The following is a 23,780-nucleotide window of genomic DNA, read 5'->3' on the forward strand; positions in this document are numbered from 1 at the left end:
ACTCCGCCCCTATTCTAGAAGGTTGCAGGAGCTTCCCTAGTCTAGCTATGGGCAGGCAAGGCAGGCTGATATGGCAACAATGTTTTAGGGTTCCAGCCAGCTCCTGGCAACTAGAGTGCGACTAAAAAGACCACGCTGCAGTAGCAGGGGCCTGTGGCAGCCATGTTGGGGGAAGAGAGCACCTGCACCTTAGCAATCGGAAGGTACTCTGAGACCTAAGGCCAACAAAAAAAGAAGGTGGGAAAAATGAGGCAAGTGCGAAAAAAAATAGGGAAAGACCACCCTAGAGCTGACAGGTCTAACATGCGTCCCGTCCCCCCCAGCTGAAAGTGGGGAGAACTACCTAACCTTTAGGGAGTTCTTGTCACTAAGGCGGAAAAACCGGGAGACACAGTCAGCATTGGCGTGGTCAACTCAGGGCCGATGTTCCACCCTAAAGTCCATCCCCTGTAGGGAAATGGACCACCTTAGCAACTGGGGATTTAGCCTCTCATCTGCATGATTCAGCGCATGGGGTCGGTGGTCGGTTTGAATCAGGAAGTGAGAGCCAAACAGGTATGGCCACAACTTCTTCAAGGCCCAGACCACAGTGAAGGCGTCTCGCTCGATGGTACTCCACCGTCGTTCCCGAGGGAGGAGTCTTCTGGAGATAAAGGCCACAGGTTGGTCTTGGCCGTCGTTGTTCAGTTGCAAAAGCACAGCGCCTATGCCGTGCTCAGAGGCGTCCGTCTGCACGATGAACTCTTTCGTGAAGTCAGGTGTTGCAAGCACCGGAGCGGTGCACATCGCGTGCTTCAGTGTCTCCAATGCCTCTTGGCAAGCAGCCGTCCAGATCACTTTTCGTGGCTGCTTCTTGGATGTTAACTTCGTCAATGGGTCTAAGATGGTACCATACCCCTTGACAAACTGGCGGTAATATCCAGTGAAGCCGAGGAAAGCTAGGACCTCAGTCTGGGTTTTGGGGGGCTCCCTAGCCAAGATGGTCTAAATTTTGGCCTGGAGGGGTTCTACCTTACCCCCACCCATCAAACCAAGAAAATCGATATTCCGGCAAAGATAAACCAGACACATCCAAGAATTAAAGGTAGGGCAAACTAGTGCTAAGAGAGTCAGGCTACCGGCCATGTATTTGAGCAATCATTAAATCTGGAATACTGCTATTTTTCAGAAAGTGCAGTTAAGGCAGAGATACAGAGTGAACCCGGGATACCTGCTACAAAGTAGATCAAAGGTATATCACTTGTAACCAAACAGTATAATGTAATATGAAAGGGATGATACACAAACCAACCTAGCGCTAATGTTTTTTCTTCTACATATAATTTGCAGATAATAAAAGTGATAAAGCCCTGATGAGAACTCGTAGATTGTGATAACGAGTTCGAAACGCGTCGGCAAAAAAGGAGAAATTAATTGGTGGACTAATTACAATAAGGATTAATATATTTAGTCAAATCTCATCTCCTTTTGAACGTGAATTTATCCTTTAAATGATATATGCGAAATACCACGCAAAGATTAAATATTTGCTAGAAAATAGATGTGCAATGTATATGTAATGTATTATGTATTGAATGAAATGTTTTTTCTATGTATAATGGTGAAATTCATGAATATGTGCAATATGTTACGTGTTGTTTTTCTCATGCAAAAAAATCTTTACCAAACAAATGAAAAAGTAAAGGGTATAAATAAATTGTACCGAACAAATCCAGAAATAGGACTGGATTTGTTGCTTGAATTTACGAGCTTTAAAAGAACGAAGTGTAGGGCTGGCATCTTGTTTCTCAAAAAGTATCACACGGTCCAGCTGACCCTACGTCCCAGGACCTACCTCCTCAATTTAATAAAGTCGGCTATATGCTGGCATTCCGCAGCCAGATGGCCATGCTGTGGAAGGAAGTCTCAGACAATTTGGAGGCTAGGCAAGCCGTCATGAAGGAGTGGTATGACCGCAACGCTCGGATGGTGGAGTTGGACGCTAGACAGAAGGTGTGGACCATGGAGCCTGGGGAGCTTAGTGCCCTCCAGGACCGGTGGACTGGTCCGTACGAAATTGTGGAGCGTCGAGGCCAGACCACCTGTGAGGTGGATTTGAAGACCCCCTACAGCCCCATCGGGTGCTTCACGTCAACCGCCTGAAGCCTCACCATGAGCGATCTCAGCTTGCTCTCCTCATGGTGACGGATGGGAGCGAGGAGGAGGAGAGTGAGCCTCTTCCGGACCTTCTGGCGGCCCAGGAGCAGGATGGATCGGTGGAGGGAGTGGTCCTCTCCCCATCCTTGACCCAGTAACAGAGGGCTTGCCGCCAAGTGTTGGAGCAGTACGCCTCGTTCTCCCTTCCGCCTGGAATTACACATCTGTGTAGGGGACAGTCTGCCTGTAAAAACCAAGTCTTACCGGCTGTCTGATAAAGTTAAGAACAGCATCCAGGGTGAGGAGGCCAAAATGCTGGAGCTGGGGGTGATCGAACCTTCCAGCAGCCCTTTGGCTAGTCCTGTCGTGTTGGTGTCGAAAGCGGCCCCACCAGGCACCACACCAGAACTTCGGTTCTGTGTGGACTATCAGGGATTGAACTCTGTCACCAAGACAGACGCTCGTCCGATCCCACGGGCAGATGAGCTGATTGACCGGCTGGGAGCAGCCCGGTACCTCAGCACCATTGACTTAACATCAGTGTACTGGCAGATTGCCATGGCCGACGGAGCAAAGGAGAAAACACGTTCTCCACCCCAGAGGGTCACTTTCAATTTAGGGTGATGCCCTTCGGGCTCCAGAATGCTCCGGGCACTTTCCAGCTACTGGTGAACCAGGTGCTGTCTGGCCTGGAGTCCTTCTCAGCGGCGTACCTGGATGACATAACTGTCTTCAGTAGCACCTGGGAGGACCATCTGCAGGATCTCCAGGAGGTGTTACAGGCTCTGCAACGTGCTGGCCTGACCATCAAGGCTAGCAAGTGACAAGTTAAACAGGGATCTGTCGTCTACCTGGGACACCTGGTGGGTGGGGGTAAGGTAGAACCCCTCCAGGCCAAAATTTAGACCATCTTTGCTAGGGAGCCCCCCAAAACCCAGACTGAGGTCCTAGCTTTCCTCGGCTTCACTGGATATTACCGCCAGTTTGTCAAGGGGTATGGTACCATCTTAGCCCCATTGACGAAGTTAACATCCAAGAAGCAGCCACGAAAAGTGATCTGGACGGCTGCTTGCCAAGAGGCATTGGAGACACTGAAGCACGCGATGTGCACCGCTCCGGTGCTTGCAACACCTGACTTCACGAAAGAGTTCATCGTGCAGACGGACGCCTCTGAGCACGGCATAGGCGCTGTGCTTTTGCAACTGAACAACGACGGCCAAGACCAACCTGTGGCCTTTATCTCCAGAAGACTCCTCCCTCGGGAACGACGGTGGAGTACCATCGAGCGAGACGCCTTCACTGTGGTCTGGGCCTTGAAGAAGTTGTGGCCATACCTGTTTGGCTCTCACTTCCTGAACAAACTTCCCTCTGCACTGAGACTGGAGAGCAGCGAAACGCGGTTTAGGGCTCTGCTTAAAACTCATTTATACTCTTCATAAATCCGGGTAGTCTGTATGCTGATTTCTTGGACAGTGTCAGCGCAGGGACACGCCGTGATGGCGTTACTGAGCGCTCTATAAACTCTATATTATTATTTTATTATTATTATTATCTGATTCAAACCGACCACCGACCCCATGCGCTGAATCATGCAGATGAGAGGCTAAATCCCAAGGTGGTCCATTTCCCTACAGGGGATGGACTTTAGGGTGGAACATCGGCCCTGAGTTGACCACGCCAATGCTGACTGTGTCTCCCGGTTTTTCCGCCTTAGTGACAAGAACTCCCTAAAGGTTAGGTAGTTCTCCCCACTTTCAGCTGGGGGGGACGGGACGGATGTTAGACCTGTCAGCTCTAGGGTGGTCTTTCCCTATTTTTTTTTCGCACTTGCCTCATTTTTCCCACCTTCTTTTTTGTTGGCCTTAGGTCTCAGAGTACCTTCCGATTGCTAATCAATGCTACGGTGCAGGTGCTCTCTTCCCCCAACATGGCTGCCACAGGCCCCTGCTACTGCAGCGTGGTCTTTTTAGTCGCACTCTAGTTGCCAGGAGCTGGCTGGAACCCTAAAACATTGTTGCCATATCAGCCTGCCTTGCCTGCCCATAGCTAGACTAGAGAAGCTCCTGCAACCTTCTAGAATAGGGGCGGAGTCTGCTTTTGCCACCTTAGAGGGTGCGCACCCAAGAAATCTCAAAACTAATCTACCTTATGGACAGTTACTTCGAATTCGAAGGAACTGCTCAGAAGTAGAGGACTACGAGTTACATGCACAGAGGTTTTGCGAAGAAATGACCACCAGAGGCTATCCCAAAAAACTACTCAGACACTCTTTCAAAAGAGCGCGATACACTCCGCGTGAGTGCCTTCTCCAAAGTAAAGAAAAACATGAACTGAACAAAATGGTATGTGTAACAACGTTTGGCCCTCATACTCACAAAATTCGACAAATAATACTAAAGAACTGGCATCTGTTAGAAGAACTAGAATGCCCCTTCCCCCGTCCGATCTTTGCATACAAGAAGAACCGCAGCATTGGCCAACATATTGTGCGGGCAGATGTGATGGTTGAAAAACCTAAACATGACTTACTTTCAAAATGGGGCCTAAAGCCGATCCAGGGACATAACAGATGCAGCAATTTCGTCTCGTGTGGCACCACGATTGAGGGTAGTGAATTCACCTACAGGAACGTAAAATGGAAAAATGAAGGTTTTTCCAACTGTAAAACCGGAATGTTGTATACGCAATTATTTGTGGGTGCAACAAAATTCATATCGGTAAAACCAACCAGCAGGTGAATACCCGAATCACGCAACATAAGTCACGACTAAAAAATAAAGTGATGAATGCCCCAATGGTCCAACATTTTATGGAAAGAGGCCATGAAGAAACAGATTTCAAATGGACGGTTCTGTATACAATGACTCGAACAAAAAATACCAGAGATGTGGATGATGTTTTACTGAGAAAAGAGGCATACCTAATACTGCGATTTAACAGCATTCAGACTGGCTTAAATACCATGTCTGAAATTTCCAGATTATAAAAACATAACTGAGATCGCCACGGTTGTATAACGCTGCACACAAGATATCAAGCCATTACCTTTAAACCTAATTCAGCAGAGCTTCATTTTTGTGGGACTACATATCCCAGCATTCCGGGAAGCACGTGATGCAGGTAAATATCACGGTTTCCAACATGGCGCACTAACTATGAACCAAGCGGACTGAATGTAGTTGTGCTGAACAAGCTAAGACCGGGTAGGTGCTTAGAATGCGATAACCGCTAAGGTGGAGAAAGGGATTAGTAACCGTTCACTAATCGCATCTTCTCGGACAGGATTGCGATTAGACCTCGAATGGTGAAATCACGAAAAGGGATTCAGCGCAGAGCACGCCACGCCCAAAAAAGAACACAGGTATGTGTTGATTCCGGCAGGCGCGTTCCATTGATCTAAAAGTATGAATGTTGACACAAACTATTTGTGTCTCATAGGAAAACCGGCACCATATCGAAGAGTCTGCGAGAGCACGCCGTGCCCCAAACTTAAAACACAGGTACATGTTTACCGCTATGGGCAGGGCATCTGATCATCAAATAGGCACGCATTGTGATATAAACATTTTCTCCTGCAGACCAACAGGCAATGCATGGGCATTCAAGAAATTGAGATAGACGCAGGCAAGTGTGCTTTCGGTGCCTTTGTTCAAAACAAAAGAACAAACCAAGAAAATCGATATTCCAGCAAAGATAAGCCAGACACATCAGAGAATTAAAGGTAGGGCAAACGAGTGCTAAGAGAGTCAGGCTACCGGCCATGTATTTGAGCAATCATTAAATCTGGAATACTGCTATTTTTCAGAAAGTGCAATTAAGGCAGAGATACAGAGTGAACCCGGGATTCCTGCTACAAAATAGATCAAGGGTATATCACTTGTAACCAAACAGTATAATGTAATATGAAAGGGATGATACACAAACCAACCTAGCGCTAATGTTTTTTCTTCTACATATAATTTGCAGATAATAAAAGTGATAAAGCCCTGATGAGAACTCGTAGATTGTGATAACGAGTTCGAAACGCGTCGGCAAAAAAGGAGAAATTAATTGGTGGACTAATTACAATAAGGATAAATATATTTAGTCAAATCTCATCTCCTTTTGAACGTGACTTTATCCTTTAAATGATATATGCGAAATACCACGCAAAGATTAAATATTTGCTGGAAAATAGATGTGCAATGTATATGTAATGTATTATGTATTGAATTAAATGTTTTTTCTATGTATAATGGTGTAATTCATGTATATGTGCAATGTGTTGTTTTTCTCATGCAAAAAAATCTAACAAACAAATGAAAAAGTAAAGGGTATAAATAAATTGTACCGAACAAATCCAGAAATAGGACTGATTTGTTGCTTGAATTTACGAGCTTTAAAAGAACGAAGTGTAGGGCTGGCATCTTGTTTCTCAAAAAGCATGTAGCTGACGACATCACGGGGAAGCTTCTTCGATGTCTTCGCCCACCCCTCCTTGACAAGGCTGAGGGGCCCCCTAACGGGGTGGCCATAGAGCAGCTCAAAGGGGCTGAACATGACTCCCTTCTGTGGTACCTCGCGGTAAGAAAACAGCAGGCAAGGGAAGAGGACGTCCCACTTCCGCCTCAAGTCCTCTGGCAGGCTCCGGAGCATCCCCTTCAGAGTCCCATTAAAGCGCTCTACGAGCCCGTTAGTCTGGGGGTGGTAAGGAGTGGAGAACCGATAGGTCACTCCGCAGTCCTTCCACATGGCCTGCATGTAGGCCGACATGAAGTTCGTGCCCCTATCTGACACCACGACCTTGGGGAATCCCACTCGGGTAAAAAATCCCCATCAGGGCCCTCGCCACCACCTGTGCAATGACGGTCCTCGGAGAAATAGCCTCTGGGTACCGAGTGGCGTGGTCCACTAACACCAAGATGAACCGTGTCCCGCAGAGGTCGGAGGGTCCAACGGCCCAAAAATTTCAATTCAGACCTGCTCAAAAGGGGTCTCGACCACCGGGAGCAGTTCCAAAGGGACCTTCACCTTAGTCCCAGTCTTGTCACTCACCTGGCAAGTCTTGCAGTAGGTGTCAGAGGCAACTCTCATCCTGGGCCAATAAAAATGTGGGACTAGCCGCGCAAAGGTATTGTCCTGGCCCTGGTATCCAGCCAAAGGAATTTCATGCGCCAATTCCAATAGGAAGGCCCGGTAACATTGGGGGACCACTAAGGCCCTCGAAGATCCATGCACCGGAACCTTAGGTTCACTGTAAAGGAGGCCATCCTCCCAGTACACGTGATAACTGCCGGTCTCCTGATTGGTCACTTGGGCTTCGGCCTGCCGCCGCATGCCTTCAAGCGTGGGGCACTCTTTCTGCACCCAACAGAATTCCTCCCTCCTTCCTTCCTTCCACATGCCATTCGGCAAGGGTCGGCAAGTCCCCCACGGGAACAACCTCCACCGACTCCGGGGTTACCTCCGCGGGCTCCCCATCCATCACACGGGGTGTGTCCTCCACTCCATTCTCCTCTGGACCGGCATTAGGTTGGGCCGTAGTTCCAGGCTCCAACCCGGGTTGAGTTCCTTGACGGGCAGCCATGGACATCGTGACCACGCAAGTCCATCCTGGTAACCCGAGCATCTCAGTATGGGCCTTAAACTCCACTTCCTTCCAGGCGGTATGTTCCAGGTCGTTTCCTAGCAGACAGTCCACAGGCAAGGCTGGGCTTATAGCAACTCTCAACAGGCCTTTCACTCCTCCCCACTCAAAGGGAACCTGAGCCACGGGATAGTAGCTCAGACTGCTGTCAGCCGACACGGCCCGATGGAACACATCAGGTACTACTTGCTCAGGGGACACCAGCTGCCTTACTACGGTGGTCATGCTGGCACCTGTGTCCCTCAGAGCCTCCACCTCCTCCCCGTTAACCTTCACCCTCTGCTGGTACTTAGCAGTGTTCGATGGTAAGGACGTCACTTGGACCATCTCTCTGTCCCAGAGTGAAACCAGGGTCAGGCCTGTCCACTCCCCTTCCCCATCTAGGGGCAGCTCCATCCCAAGTGCTACTCTAGCCACCCCAGGACTCTTGCCACCTGTGGGGGCTGGGGGTCTCTTGCGACACTGGGTATCCCCCTTGTAGTGTCCAAACTCCCCGCATTCGTAGCACCGGACAATTCTTGGCTGCTGACTTGTCAGGGTAAGTGGGCTTCGGGGAACTGGACTGAGGTGGCATACCTACTCCTCTCCCAAACTGTCTGTTTTGTGGGCCTCATGATAACTCCTTTTAATCTCCCCCTTCTTTCTTCTGGGGGAAACCCTGTCCGCCTTTCGGGCCATCTCCCCCAGGGCCCTTGTGAGACACCCGGGTGCTAACCCAAGTATCAGCCTCCTCCGCAAGCTCACAGGGATCAGTCAGCTTGCGGTCCACCAGATGTTGGCGCAGCTCCTTAAAGCATTTATCCAAGAGGTGCTCTCTCAAAAATAAATTGTACAGGCCCTCATAATCATGCACCTCGCTGCCACACACCCAACCATCCAGAGCCTTATGGGCATAATCAAAAAAGTCTACCCAATTTTGCGTGGACAGCTTATGGCTGCCACGGAACTTCTGGCGATACCTTTCGGGTTGAGGCCAAACTTTTTAAATAGCCCCTCCTTCCTGGGGGATACCTGAACAGGTCCGCCTTATCTAGGTACAGGAGAGTGTCCCTGACATTGGGGGGGTATGCATCTATACAGGCCACCTCCCCAGTAGCTCTCAGGCACCCCATGGGCTGTCAAGGCCACCTCATACACCTCCAACCACTTGGCAATGTCTTCCCCCTGAGTGTAACTCGCTAGCACCTCTTTGGGTAACCAAAACCTAGGCTCGTGTTGAGCCCCTGGTACGCTGCCACCATTAGGACTTCCTGGCGCACTTAACTGCAAGGCTCTCAGCTCCAACTCCTTAAGCTGAAGCTCGTGCGCCAGCTTCTTCTCTTCAAATTTGAACTTTTTATCTTCCCTTTCTCTCTCCCACTAGTGCTCTAGCTTGGCAAGTTCCCATTTCAATTGCCTTTCCTCCCTTCTGTCCTCATATTCCCGTGACGACGTACTCCTTCTAGGCCCACTACTGCCTGTCCTGGAACGTCTTCCTGGCAACACATTTTCCGTCACATCTATGTTTAGTAGATCTAGTTCTCCTTGAGCACCCGCTTCCTCTTGTGACCTGCCCCTCCTGTTCCCCATCCCCTCTCCCTTCTGGGTGGGCCCTTACCCAAGGCGGTACGGAGCTCCTCCTTCGCAGCTCTCCGCCCAACCGGCACCCCCATCCCCTAACAAAATTCCGTTAGCTGCACCACTGTGTACTCTTCCAGGTCGGCTAGCTGGAACTCAATTTTGACAGGTGGGTACCCAGATAAATCAAGGGAACGATACTAGGACGTAAGTAACAGGATTGGGTCAAACCAGGACTCTACACACTCGGGTTAGACAGTGGGGGGTCAATTGCTTAGGCTTGCATGCACAATAGGTGTCTAGTCAATTGTGGCGCTCCCCGTCTCATCGGAGGGTGCTGTATAGTCACAGGTTCTAATCCCACCGCTCGCCATCAAATGTAGGAACTGGGGTTACTAGTTCCCCGGTGGGTAGCCTGGCAAGAGCAGGTAGGCAACGGAAAGCTTAGGTGTAAAGTGACCACACAGCACACACAATGACTGAGACCACACCAGTGAGTTTGAGTAAAAATCAAATAGCTTTTATCTAGAATAAAATGCGGGGTATTCAATTACTCAATACATTAACTCATCAAAGCATTTCATCAGGGGAGCACTTCAATATTCACTGTAGCGTATCACCATAACCATTTCATTAAATGAGCAACTCCTTCATTATAGCACTGTAGGCATTGGGTCAACAGTACCTTATGCAAGAATAAACATTTCATCAGGCCACATTAAACATTTCCTGAGGAATAACCATGTCACTGAACTGGGATGAGCTTTACATTAATCAGCAGTGGAGCCCCTTCTGGGTGGAGGACAAGACAACACCTTCTTATCAGAGATCAAGCATCACATTAGGCATAAATGATCATTTCATTCGGGAAGCGACATTTCCATTTCACAGGAATAAACAATGCATCAGGCAATAGCACTTCCTTGATAAAAAATAAAATAAACCAGGCATCAGGGCCTACATTAGCTGGCATTTAACTTGACCCCAGGTAGGGGTTAACTCGTCTAGTCCCGGGTCTAGGGGCCTACCGGATTCTTAACCCAGTTCAGGGGGCTTCTTTGGCTAATTGGGGTCAACAGGGCCCAACAACAAGGTTCCCCAGGGGAGGGGCGAACTCGGGGCCTCCTGTGGCCTTCCGCCCTCCTCCCCCGGGGGTTACCTGGTCTCTTCGGCCCTTCATGGGCCTTTGCGGGGGTTGATTTACAGGGGAGGGCTCCGGCCCTCCGTTAGGCCATATTCGGCCCGCGCTGTTAGGGGGACCGGTCCCGGGCCTCCGTCAGGCTCCTCCAGCCTCGGGACCAGTAGGGGCAAAGTGGTGTCTCGTGGAGGGCTCTCGGTACTCCCCGAGCTCTCCGGTGTAAGGTTGTTCTGTTCCCGGGCCCGTGATGACGTGGGCGGCCCGAGAACCAATCAGCAGGCAGCTCAGGTGGGCGCAGCAGCGTCAGCCAATCGCTGCGCGGCGCCGGATGGGGTCGTGGCCAGGGACGCCACGTCCCCAGTCACGTGATGGCGGGTGAGGCTTCAGGAGTTGTCGGACCTAGTGCGCCCTACGCGGACTGCGGTGGCGGCCTTCCTCAGACTCCGGGGGCCGCCGTAAGGACTACACACAATAGGGCCGGGCGCGGCCCACAGCAACACAGCGGCGGCCCTCTCCTGGCACCGAGGGCCGCCTAGGGGCAAATCACAGTGCCTAACAGGGCAGCCTCAGCTGCACGGACGACCTGGGCTGCAGTGGTGAGTGGGGGCAGATAGCGCTTCGAGGGGGCAGCGCTCCAGGACACACACACACAGCGCTAGTATGCGCGACGGCAGGTCTTGGGGCCACAGCGCTGGGTAGATATAGCGCTAGGGGCAGTCAGCAGGTTACAGCGCTTCAGGCAGCAACAGTCTTTAGGCTCACAGCGCTGCTCAGGGCACAGCAGGGGAGCGTTGAGGAGCAGCACAGTTCGGTTCAGTTTTGGGCAGATTAGCAGTTCAGGCAGGGCAGGACAGACCACACGACAGTGGCAGATCAGCAAAGGGGTCCAGGTGGAGTAAGGGAGCGCAGGGGGTGACACAGTGCCAATACCTGGTTGATCCCCCAGCAGTCCTGTGGGTAGTTAGGTCTTCTTGGCGCTAGATGGTTCCTACGCCCATTGTAGAGAGTTTCTTGAGGGGGGGGTTTGAGTTGAAGGCTGCTGACAGGATTCCTCAGCAGGTCACTGCAGGTGGTCCCTGGGTTCACCTCCCGCCGGGCCAGATCCGTGGGCTAGTTCAGTGTTCCTCACACAGCTTGGTGGGCAGCGCCTAAACCCTGTCACCCCCAGTGGTATAGGTTCCTGACTAGGCCCTACTGCCTAAGTCTCCTGCGTAGGGTCCCCCAGGTCAGTGATGCCCCAACTGACTAAAAACTTTCCCTCCTTTTTTTATATATGCCCAGGTCAGGTGACCACCCTCTAAGGCGGCAAAAGGAGACTCCGCCCCTATTCTAGAGGGTTCCAGGAGCTTCCCTAGTCTAGCTATGGGCAGGCAAGGCAGGCTGGTATGGCAACAATGTTTAAGGGTTCCAGCCAGCTCCTGGCAACTAGAGTGCGACTAAAAAGACCGTGCTGCAGTAGCAGGGGCCTGTGGCAGCCATGTTGGGGGAAGAGAGCACCTGCACCTTAGCATTGATTAGCAATGGGAAGGTGCTCGGAGACCTAAGGCCAACAAAAAAGAAGGTGGGAAAAATGAGGCAAGGGTGAAAAAAATAGGGAAAGACCACCCTATGGCTGACAGGTCTAACATTGCCATAATGTTTTCAGGACTTCCAGGACTTTTAAGTAAATGATTTACTGCACTAATGGTGGCAAAGTGGTCATGATGCACATGAGGTTATGACAAACTGCCCTACGGCACAATAATTCATGTAATGGTGATCTTTTGCTTCATATGCATCTTTATGACAAGCGCCTAGTGGCGCAGTGATTTAAGTGATTTAGACTAATGTGTTTTACATGCTACAAAGTGATTTATGGTCTAATGTGTTTTATGTATGAAAACAAAGAATTTTTTTAATATAACCTTGTAACCTTGTGTGCAGTTTCTTTTTGTGGTGTGCCTAGTAGTGTGCGTGTGCCTAGTAGTGTGTGTGTGTGTGTGTGTGTGTGTGTGTGCCTAGTAGTGTGTGTGTGTGTGTGTGTGTGTGTGTGTGTGTGTGTGTGCCTAGTAGTGTGTGTGTGTGTGTGTGTGTGCCTAGTAGTGTGTGTGTGTGTGCGTGTGCCTAGTAGTGTGTGTATGTGTGCGTGCCTAGTAGTGTGTGTATGTGTGCGTGCCTAGTAGTGTGTGTGCGTGTGCCTAGTAGTGTGTGTGCGTGTGCCTAGTAGTGTGTGTGTGTGTGTGTGCCTAGTAGTGTGTGTGCGTGTGCCTAGTAGTGTGTGTGTGTGTGTGCCTGTGCCTAGTAGTGTGTATGTGTATATCATGTGATCAAGCGCTCTGTGAAGCGCGAAACGCGTCGTGATGACTATGGGAACACCACTTGCTGAATAAATCACCATCTTTGCACTAAATTTTGGGTTCGAGTCCGTTTTTGCAGCTGTTTGAAAACTCTGCGCCACATCGGATTATCCTTGGAATATATATATTATATATATATATATTTTTTTTTTTTCAGAAAAACCATAGGTTATAGACCATATAAGTTAGAAATTAGCATTTACAAAACCTTATTTTACTCACACAACGCCATTGAAATTTGCATATATAGTTAGTTGCACTAACTATATATCGCGCACCCGCAATCCACTGCTGATCATGTCACATATTACATCATTCATGACATGGTCAGTGACATCACTGATGACCTCGCTGATGACATCACTGATGACATCTCAAATGACATCACTGATGACATCACTGATGACATCTCATTTGACATTACTGATCACATCACTGATGACATCATTCATGTGATAATACGATGAACCTCTTCAGACTCTAATATAACCTTAGATACACTCAATGTAAACAGACACTCACAGACTGTCATTCATCCATGGAGTTACTCACACACCTAGTCAGTCATGCAAAGAATCAATCACACCTCCATTTCCTCAACTATACAGTTATACACACCTTACTTATTCAAACATATACTAACACATATTTACTCTCTTATACAATCCCTGATACAAGTTCACAATGATCCATACAGCCACTCACACATTCACTGGCTCTTTTGCACAGTTATTTATATATGTCAACTCTCACATGTACTGTGTTTTACATATGTACTTACTTTGACATGTAGCACTGAGAAATCCATTCAATCACCAATACACTCATGCAGACAGTCAACCGCCCATACAGCGGTTTCCACATGCACTTTTGAACCCATACATCTAGTGAATCAACTGCTCACACATCTATGCACAGAGTCATACACCTCCCAGCCACCCACACACACACTCAGTCTCCCATACAAATACTTGGGCAACCAATCAATAACCCATATAGTTACTCATATAGCTACTGATCAACACATGCAGCAGTTTACAGAACAACAGACATAATGATGCACAAATTAAGACAGTTTAGTCACTAACCCATGTACTCAGTGAGACACATTTAATCACTCACTCATAGTCAGTCATGCACCTACTAAATCCTTCATCCAGACACTTATACATCCACTCATTCTTCAATATGCAAGACATATTTTAACTTTACAGAAACATACAGTCACTGGATGTTGTGATCAGTGATGTCATTTGAGATGTCATCAGTGATGTCACTGACCATGTCATGAATGATGTAATATGTGACATGATGAGCAGTGGATTACGGGTGCGCGATATATAGTTAGTGCAACTAACTATATATGAGAATTTCAATGGTTTTGCGTGAGTAAAATAAGGTTTTGTAAATGCTAATTCCTAACTATATATGGTCTATAACCTATGGTTTTTTCAGTGAATATATATATATATATATATATATATATATATATATATATATATATATATATATATATATATATATATATATATATATATATATAAATATAAATAACATTTCTATGGGAAAATTAAACCCCTCATTTTGTTCCTTTTCAAATTAAATGTATTAAGTGTTACCACTTTATTCCAATCAAGATGGCTTCAGGTGTGCCATACTTTGTCATAAGTAAGACTGTTAGCGCTCTAGTTGTTCTTTAGAACACTCTGGGACATTCTGTCACTGGGCTATAGTTGGGCTACATCTGGCTGATATTTGGGCTACATTTGTTTTTTTTTGTCTCTGGTGGCCATCTTTGGGCTACATTTGGGCTCTAACATATATGTAGCCCAATGTAGCCCAATATATATTTTTCAAAGTTAATTTTCGTAAAAACCACTGGAGCATATATCTTGAGACATAGCAAAGGCACATCGGGCTACCAGTCCCTACAATTTTGCCAAGTTTTGTGGAAATCCATTCAGCCGTTTGAGCTAAAAGTGAGTCCAACCGCCCTATGGAAAACTCAATGTTAAAAACACGTTTTGGGACCCCCCTTTTTTCTCGGCCCCCGCCTGACAAAACCCCCCCCCAAACTTTCAGGGGACGCTCAAACAAAATGTGCCATTTTCCTGAAAATTTCTGCCAATTCCGTCCATCAACGCCAAAGTTATTCAACATAGAATTTTCAGAAATCCCTATTCAAAAAAATCCTAACTATATATACCTACTGGCGAACGCCAGTAGGATATATATGGATATATATATATATATATATATATATATATATATATATATATATATATATATATATATATATACACACACATACATACATACATATATAAATATGCTTTACACATTGCCTCTGGAATAAGCCTGTCTGCTCTGCCAAGCTACCAAGGGGGTGAGCGGGGGTTATCTTGGTTGTGTAACTCCCTTACCCCGACTAGACTGGTGCGTTCTTCCTGCATACCCTAGCCAACCAGATACCACATTTCTATCACAAACTAGATGGCAGGAGTATGCAGAGCATGTGTATCTACAGCCACATACGTCATCAAACATATATTTCTGGAGTATATTTAAACGTCCATCAAGTGGACAAGTGGTTATACATTTTACTAGTGCATGTCCAATGACAAGTTAATTTCCCTTTAGCTTGAGCTTTAGAACCAGTGTTTCCAGATCCTGTTTAGAGCCCAACAGACAGGGTGGCATAAAAGCTACATGGTGTTTTAAGGGTCTGGGGTCACTGCTTGTGGTGGTTTACTGAAACTAGAGGGACAAGGATTCAGCACCACTGCTAAAGAGTTGCTCCTTCCAGTGTGGGATCTATTCAAGTTATGGTCAATCAGTATGGTGGCTTTTTTTATAGACGTAATCTTGTGAAATAGGCAATACATTTTGAAAACACTTTGGGCATGCAGAGGGAGCTAGTGTAAGTGGGTCAGAGTTGAGGTGGTTTAGTATTTTGTTGCTCCTCTTTCATGAGATGGAGGCATCCTGAAAGACTGCTTTCAAGCAATCCGGGCAGTTTCTTGTAGACCTGTGAGGCAGAGTTGACATGTGGTAGAATGAGACCACATAGCCTTTTATAGAATGTAATGAGTGACAAGTGAGTCTTTAGCTTGCATACAAACTATCATTAGAGGCAGAAGGTCTGCAAAGTTTTGACAATGAGTATTTCAAGCTCTGCTGTGCATTAATATGGAAAGCAAGAAAATAGGCACATATTACAGGAAAGGAACATTTGTTTAGATCAGTGGGATCTAACGTAGGTCGAGTGGGCCCAGCTCCAGCCAGATTTTAAGGATATTCACAAAAGTTAAACGTACACTGAATAAATCTAAATGAAAATCAGTTTCACAGTCTGAGGTTATCTCAAAACTCTGACTCTGATCCTGTCTCATGGACCAACACTGGACACTCAAAATGAAGTTGCTTAGTATCAAACCAAAGTGAAGGTAAAACACAAATTAAAACGTATCCAAACATGCCTTTAAGGATTTATTACAAGATTTTTTTTTTAAAAGCCAAACCAATATAACATTTTCATACCGGTTATATAAAAGTACAGAATGAAAGAAAGGAAAACCACAAGAGCCGCATTCACAATAAAGGAGCCTTATGGCCATAGATTACAACCTCAAAAAACCAAACTCCATCCAACACCCCTCTATCAAGAGACTTAAATAGTCTGCATAACAACATATTCCGAAAGCATTTCTCTGGCACAGCAACGGCCTCACCAAGGGCAACAAAATGATTCTTTTTTATTTGCTCACAAGCACAGAAAAGCAGGCGGCAGAACTGCCACCGACCCATTCCCAGTAACATGTGAAGTGCCACTCTGCTAGCAAACGTACTTTTTATGTTGAAGCCGGCCAGACAGCACAATTGTCTGGTAAGAGAGACGTATTAGAAGGATGTTAAAAACTGACCTGGAAAGCAACTCCACCCATTGCTTTCCATTGGCTTTTTGTTTTGTCACTATTTTCTGGATTTCTATTATGGCTTTATTTGTTTTACCCTGTTCATCTAGTCTTTGCCCCTCCTGTGGAGCACAGCGTGTTTACCATCTCTCGGATTGTCTCCTTTAATCATTCCACCAGTTTCTGCTTTTCTGGAATTTATTTTTTTCTTTTTCTAAAGGCATTCCTTGAGAGTGCATATGTTTCCGCCATTCTGTACATTTTCCTACTTCTACCAGCACATTTCTTTCATAACATTATAGAAGTTCTACTTTCAACACTTTTTACCTATGAGCCAGAAGTTTTATATAGGTTCACCCTTCCAGTTATTCTCAATTTTAAGTCATTCCATCTAGGGCTTTCCTGTATGTATGTAGTTTACTACACTGCAAATTTCTTCATTGGGCATACTTGACCCCAAAGGCCCTGGCTCAGTTTGACACCACTAGGCTGCACCAATGCCCCAAATGAAAAGCAGAGTAAGACGATTTTGCACATTTATCCTGGAATTGTGCAGTGATCCGTTCCTTTCAGAGGGAGGTTTACTCTATGTTATCTCTCATGATTGAACAAACACCTAACCCAGACTCACTGATGGCCTGACTCGTTATGTTAAACCCATACCCCTTCCAGTACGGTGCTTCACTGCAATTGCGCTACTTCTGGCCAAAAGAAAGGTGGCGTTACATTGGGGCAGTAATACCCTCCCCACTAAACCCGCCTAGCTGATAGATATGTCCCACATCTGGTGCTATGAACAATTGTGCAGACTGTTCATCATCTGAATTGCGTCGCTCTGATGTGATGTATTTCTTTAAAGCCCCTTGTGTTTTTATGAGTATTTGCCTCCTTGCTATCTCATTTCCTTCATATTGCTACCGCCCCCACCTATTTATTTTGCCTATTTCATTGGAGTGCCAAGTATTGTGAATTTCTTGCAATGTGTAGTTTCTGGGTTTCTTTTTTTTTGCAAATGATAAAGAAAGAAAAAAAAATGCTACCTGCAATAGCACATAAACAGCAGCGTGAGCAGTTCTTCACACTCACTAAATGTGTTCTCGCAGTAGGACTATTTTCACTCAAATTACTCTTAATTACGCAAAGGGGTGTAATAGTGGTATTATCGGTAATTCCGTGCTATAGAGTAACGCAGAATTACCAAAATGATTCAGATTACTCCGCCGTAATTAAAATTCCGCCCAGGTCTAATTTATACCATTTACTGTGTTTTTGGCTTCTCTCAGCCCATTTCTTTTCATTTCATTACAAAAAACTAAATTTTTCACAATTTTGTCCTTTGAGCAGCTCTCATAAACGCTTTAAGTTTAATAAAGCAAAACTGAACTCACATACAAGTTATTGTGTTGGCATCGTACAACACAACTGGAAAAATCAAGTCAATAGTATAAATCGCTAAGAAACCCGAACTTTGCAATTATCATTACCGTCACGATAAAACAAGGAAAAATCAGATTTTCAATTCCAAAAGAAGACAGACCTTCAGTGTCTCGAAGAAGAAACCCAAATCCACTTATCACCACTCTGAAATTAATAGCTACCATACACAGCCTGAAAAAAACTGATAGAGACTGTAGCTAAATAAATACAATAATCTTCACAGGTACAAATAGCCCCAGTTTTCAAAATATGTTACTTACAAGCAGTCAAACCAGTGCACCGCCACTACATCGAAAAACTATTAAATCAATTGGAACATTAGGTCAACATGCAATGAGGTAGAGGTTGTTCTTGCGACCAAATAGCTAGGATATCAATTAGAAGAGTAAATCTTTCAGGATAAGTTCATGGCACATTTAGGTAATGGCAACATAACTTAGAAAAAGCTGATAAGGTAGTACTAGGCAACAGACATATACAAGTGTTTCTTACTTCAAAGAAGGCCGGGTCTATACAATTGTTTTAGGTATCCATATGGGTCAAACCTTCAAACAATTAATCAAATTAGGAATCCTGAAAGTCTGGAATGGATCAGTCCACAAGGACCAAACTTCATACCACTGCTGCTTCTGGAAAAGTGAGGACATAAATATAAGCCAGTCGTGGGTTAAGATATTAAAGACAAAGGTGCAAGAGAAGTGGGTAGCTCTACAGATGGAACGAAGCATCATGAGGGGATGCAAAGCTGGTTGAACACAGGAAATAAGGTTACGGGCAATGTGAGAAAAGCGGTCTAGTTCAACAATATGTGGGAAAAGAATAAAAACAAGACTGTGGAAATAGATTACGCAACATCAACTAAGTACAATATGGGTAGACATGACAAAGTTGGATCCTACAAACAAAACAGAAATATAACAGTGAGAATAGTACAGGTTAAGAGAGAAGCACAATTTTAAAATAGCAAACAGAAGAGTGATATAGCAGAGGACAACCAAGTGGCGTTTCACCAGTGGTCATTCCTCACAAGGAGAATAATGCACAAAAAAGGACTTGCAGCTGATGCTACCAAGTCTGATTTCTACCAACCTGTATAACTGCACTAAACCAGCACGTGTTACCGATATTCTTCATCCCAACTGGCCAGTTGTCCACTCTCCTCCACTCGTTTGGGTTTGGATGATCTCTCCACACTTCGCAGCGTTTCCTTTTGGAGCGGCTTTTACTTTCATTGATTTCAGACTCATAGGTCCTGCCGCAGAAACAAACAAAGGTAAAACATCTAAGTTGGCCGAAATAGAGGGAAAAAACTGTTTTGCTCTCTTGGACGAGTGTTGGGAAAATTGGAGGAGACCGCAACTGGACAATTTAAAAGCATGTTATGTTATAACAATTTTTCCAACATCTAAAAGTGGTGACGAAAATGTAGCAACATTGGACAGAAAGCCTGTGAGCAAGTCAACCAGAATCTGTTGTTCTTCCAAAATCCAAATCCCCCTGTCAGTCAGACACTCTTATATGGTACTCAGAGGCTCTGTATAGTTATAGGAGGCTGGCCAATTATCTACTGCAAAGCGCCTCTACTGCTGTGAAAGACAAAATGCGCCCTTCTATGCAACTGCAACCACCATGCAGAACACTGATTCAACTGCTGGCTGCTATCGTCTTGCCAGGTTATCCTTATACCAAAAGGCTATTGTGTGCCTGCTTTACTTTGCCTTTTATTCTGAAAGAAGAGGTAACCTGTGACTGCAGTTTACCACACCCTTTACCCAGTTCATATCTTAAGGTTACAAAGAGCAGTCGCTCAGTCTCAATCACAGTAGGATGCTTCCTAAGAAGATCCTCCCACCCTCATTGCCTCAAGTTCCTCCTCAAATTATAAAGTGATGCCTTCAATTTTTCAGTGCTTTGAGATATTGCCAATCTCCAAGTGTTGTTGGTCTCTAAGCGCTTTCAGATAACCACCAACAGGTTACAAGTATCAAGAAATGTCCACCTTTTTATGTGTCTCGATCAAGCATAAAGATTTCCCACACATCAATGGTTAGCTGAGGCAAAGACGACTCTCTCTGCAGATGATCACTCCACATTGCAAGTCTGGGGGTGAAAAGCAAAACCAAATCTCCCATTTGGCCCCATCATATTCCTAATCGTTTTCACAGTCTTCCAGATACTTGCTAGTTATGCTTGTGAGTGAGACCCGCAGGCAAGGTTTATCTGTCAGTTCTTCCAAACCTACAACTAAAGATCTGTAACTGCAAATGGATTTTTCATGATATTTTGCATTGGATGAAGGGCAATTAGAGAATGGTTACATTTGCTGCTTTCTTCCATTTACTTTCACATTATAGTTTGTAATATTCAACTCCCCTACATTCAACAGCACCTTCGGTCTCGCCAACATCAGATCATAATTTTTAATATCCAACTCCTCTACATTCAACAGCACTTTAGGTCTCTCCAACATCAGATCATGAAAGCATGATAACCTATCCAATGCACTTCCAAAGCAATACGAAGTCATTTGTAGTGGCCTTAAGTCGACACTGTTCATATACATTTTGGTGTACAAAAGCTGATCAACCATGCTCTATACCAATCAAAGCCACTTCACATTAAAAATATCCACCCGGTAACTTCCACTACCTATCAACTAGCTCACTGTACAAATTTAGTAGTGCCTTGCATGAATTTGCCTCAATTAACCAGACATCCTTAGTCACCGCAAAAACTCTGCGGGACTTACAAAAGGAGAGAACATCACAAGCTAATGTCAATTTAACCCAGAAGTGTCTAGTGAATGTACCTGCAAGGGTCTCGTCCTTCAGCTTCTGGATTTGTAGAGTCCCGTAAACTAAGAGCGATGGCTGCTTGAAGTGCTTCTCTATCATTTTTTAAGTCAATCACAGCTAGAGGATTACAAAGACTGTATTTTAACACACATTAATTAAATCACAACGCATCTCACCCAGAATAGGACCCCCTTGAAAGTATGAATTCCTACAATTATTTTTAACTTTCAACATTTATTTTAGTTATTTTACAAATGAATGCCATTTTATTTTAGCATCTTATGTTGGAATTCTTAGAAATGAAATGAAACTAATTTGAGTTTAAAAATACACTACACTGAGCATTTCATACAGACTATGCAGTTGGTATAAAAGCAAGTCTATCAAAAAGATATTAATTTTCAAAGAAACAATATTAAACCATGTACGGCAAGTTACATTCTAAAGTTTGATTGGATCATTAATACAACCTCCATTACATGTCTTCAGAAAGACAGTCTTGCTTGTTATTGTTTAAACTTTTGAAAGTATGTTGTTAAATATTCAGACAAATGCACTTTTATTTTTACACTTTAGTTAAAAGGTCTAGAGGTACAAATACCTTGGTCAATAAAGCAATACTTTTTTAGGTCACAGAATTCGAGTATTACTCTATACATTAACAGGTAACAAGAATGATGACTAAACAGCCCAAAATGTAGGGTTGCTACGTGTAATAAAGTGATGGAAGCATTACAAAACATACCAATTCTTTTCTCTCCCATTTCATAGTGTGCTTATTCTGACTTTTTGGGTAGAACCAAGGACAACAGCAACTTAAACAAGACTGCATTACGTACCCTTGAAGCTTAAACCAGACTCCGATCTAACAAAACGTGATTACATTCCTAGAGAAAGACCATGCTGCGAGTTGCCACTGGTGAAACATGTCTTGATTAAATTATTACTTGTGTAGACTATTGGGGTACCAATGCAGTAACTGTCCTCAATAAAGGATTTATTCTATATAAAATAAGGTGTTTTAGCTCATTTTTTTACATCACTAAATGAATTTTTAACGGAATTAATTACAAGGTTTAGTCAACTCAATTTCTTCGACATTACTGAAGGTATTCTGTGAAAAAATAACAAGGAGACTTAAGTGCCATCTTCCAACCATGCAAGGAGTATGCTACCCTGTAAGCATCTGTTCTTGGCATGTACTGCTGTAGATTCATATGCTTTGCAAACTCCTGCCATCTAGTGTTGGGTCCGGATGAGTGCAAGTTTTTTTCCTTTGAAGAAGTCTTTCGAGTCACAAGGTAGAGTAACTCTTCCTAATGGTAAATTGTGCATGGGCCTCGACTACATTGTTAAAAAAAATGATTGCAGGCGGGTGAGAATGGAGTGCAATGTAAGTAAGTAAAGAGATGTCCATGCATATAAAAAACATAAAGGAACTGCAATGGCTGTAGGTGTCCGGAGAGGAGAGTGGGCACATGTGAATCTACAGCACTGCATGCCAAGAACAGATGCTTACAGGGTAAGTAACATAATCAGTTCGAGGCATGTGTGGCTGTAGATATAAATGCTTTGCATAGACTGTAGAGTACTGCCGTCTAAAGCTATGGCTAATCTGTAGGCGTTGCAGTTAAAAATAGTTCAAGAGAAATTTAAAAAATGTTAAAAAGCTTTACAGTGTATTTAGTTATTGTTAGAGAAATGGCTTGCGTTAGGGAAAGAGAGTTGTTTAGGGTTAGGATAAAGGATGAAATAAGCGTTAGCACTTAAGTTAGAGCACGGTTTACCTTAAAGGTACAGCAAGAGTAATGTTAGGCCTTGGAGTAGGGGTTAGGCTTGAGTTTATTATTTTGGTTAGGTGTAGACTGCACGGGGGTTGTTATGGTACTTTACAGCATAGGTAACTGATGGAAATAGTGTAAAAAGGCAGGGACAATGTTTTCTTTTTTTAAGTTAAAATTAAAATAAATTAACAATCGCATATTCTGCAATTAATTTTAGACTATGTTTCTTACTTTCTCTTTTGACTTTTGGCTTTTTAACTTTCAATGTTGGGCCTTCAACCTAAATTGGAATTTCATCCCTCTTCATTGCAGTGTCCTCAGCTTATTCACCCTAATACATTAACTCTTTCTTTGACTGTGAAGAAGAGACGCTAAAAGCCTACTTATGTCTACTAATGTCAGATTCTCCAAATAAACACTGAAAAGTACAGCATTCAAAATAGCAACGCTGGCTGACGGCTAGAAATGTCCCTTTTAGGTTTCGCCTACCAATGTGCTTGCGTATTGCTGGCAAGAGATATAGCAAGGGGAAAAGAAAAGTCTACCAAAGACCTCTGGAATGCGGATTATGGCCAGTGCATGCGAGGCATTCAAGCGCGAAGCTGGCATCTGGACAGCTTTCGCCAGCGCGCGCTCGGCCTCACTTCCTGCTCCCCCTCTTACTTTCATTATCGCTCACACCCCATATGTTCGTTCCCTCCCACCCTTCCTGTAGCCTGCCTCTTCCTCCCCCCTACCATGATAAACTGTTGTTTTACATTGTAAGAGCACGTTCACCCAGAAGGGCATCTTGGCACTGAATAACAGATATTCATTTCACCCAACCCAATTGTACTCATGTTATCGACCTTAGTAGGAGGAAAGGCTGAGTGCAGCGCGGCGGGACACACGCTCACCGGGCGCACCCACATTACAATGTGAGACTTATTAATCTACAATCCATCAGGCAGCACAAGCGGAATCTATTACTGGAGGCTAAGCATACGGTCTACTGTTAGTCAACTGAGGGGTACTCATTTTAACAGTCTCAGAGGATTGAAAGGTTGAGCCAGGTATG

The 23,780-nt window shown here is 44.9% G+C and overlaps 1 protein-coding gene across 7 annotated transcripts in view; it reads right to left on the reverse strand.

The window, feature by feature from the left end:
• Positions 1 to 23,780, reverse strand: part of USP28 (ubiquitin specific peptidase 28) — a 504,161-nt gene that overhangs the window by 399,315 nt on the left and 81,066 nt on the right. For all 7 annotated transcript variants that reach the window (XM_086957384.1, XM_086957380.1, XM_086957386.1 and 4 more), the window contains exons 4-5: positions 20,954 to 21,056; positions 19,234 to 19,396 (exon numbers count right to left, since the gene is read on the reverse strand). In XM_086957384.1, the coding sequence (XP_086813510.1) occupies positions 19,234 to 19,396; positions 20,954 to 21,056 (266 nt within the window). The remainder of the gene's footprint in view (positions 1 to 19,233; positions 19,397 to 20,953; positions 21,057 to 23,780) is intronic.

The sequence above is a fragment of the Lissotriton vulgaris genome, chromosome 2_1 (assembly GCF_964263255.1).
Source record: "Lissotriton vulgaris chromosome 2_1, aLisVul1.2, whole genome shotgun sequence".
Classification (NCBI taxonomy): Eukaryota; Metazoa; Chordata; class Amphibia; order Caudata; family Salamandridae; genus Lissotriton; species Lissotriton vulgaris.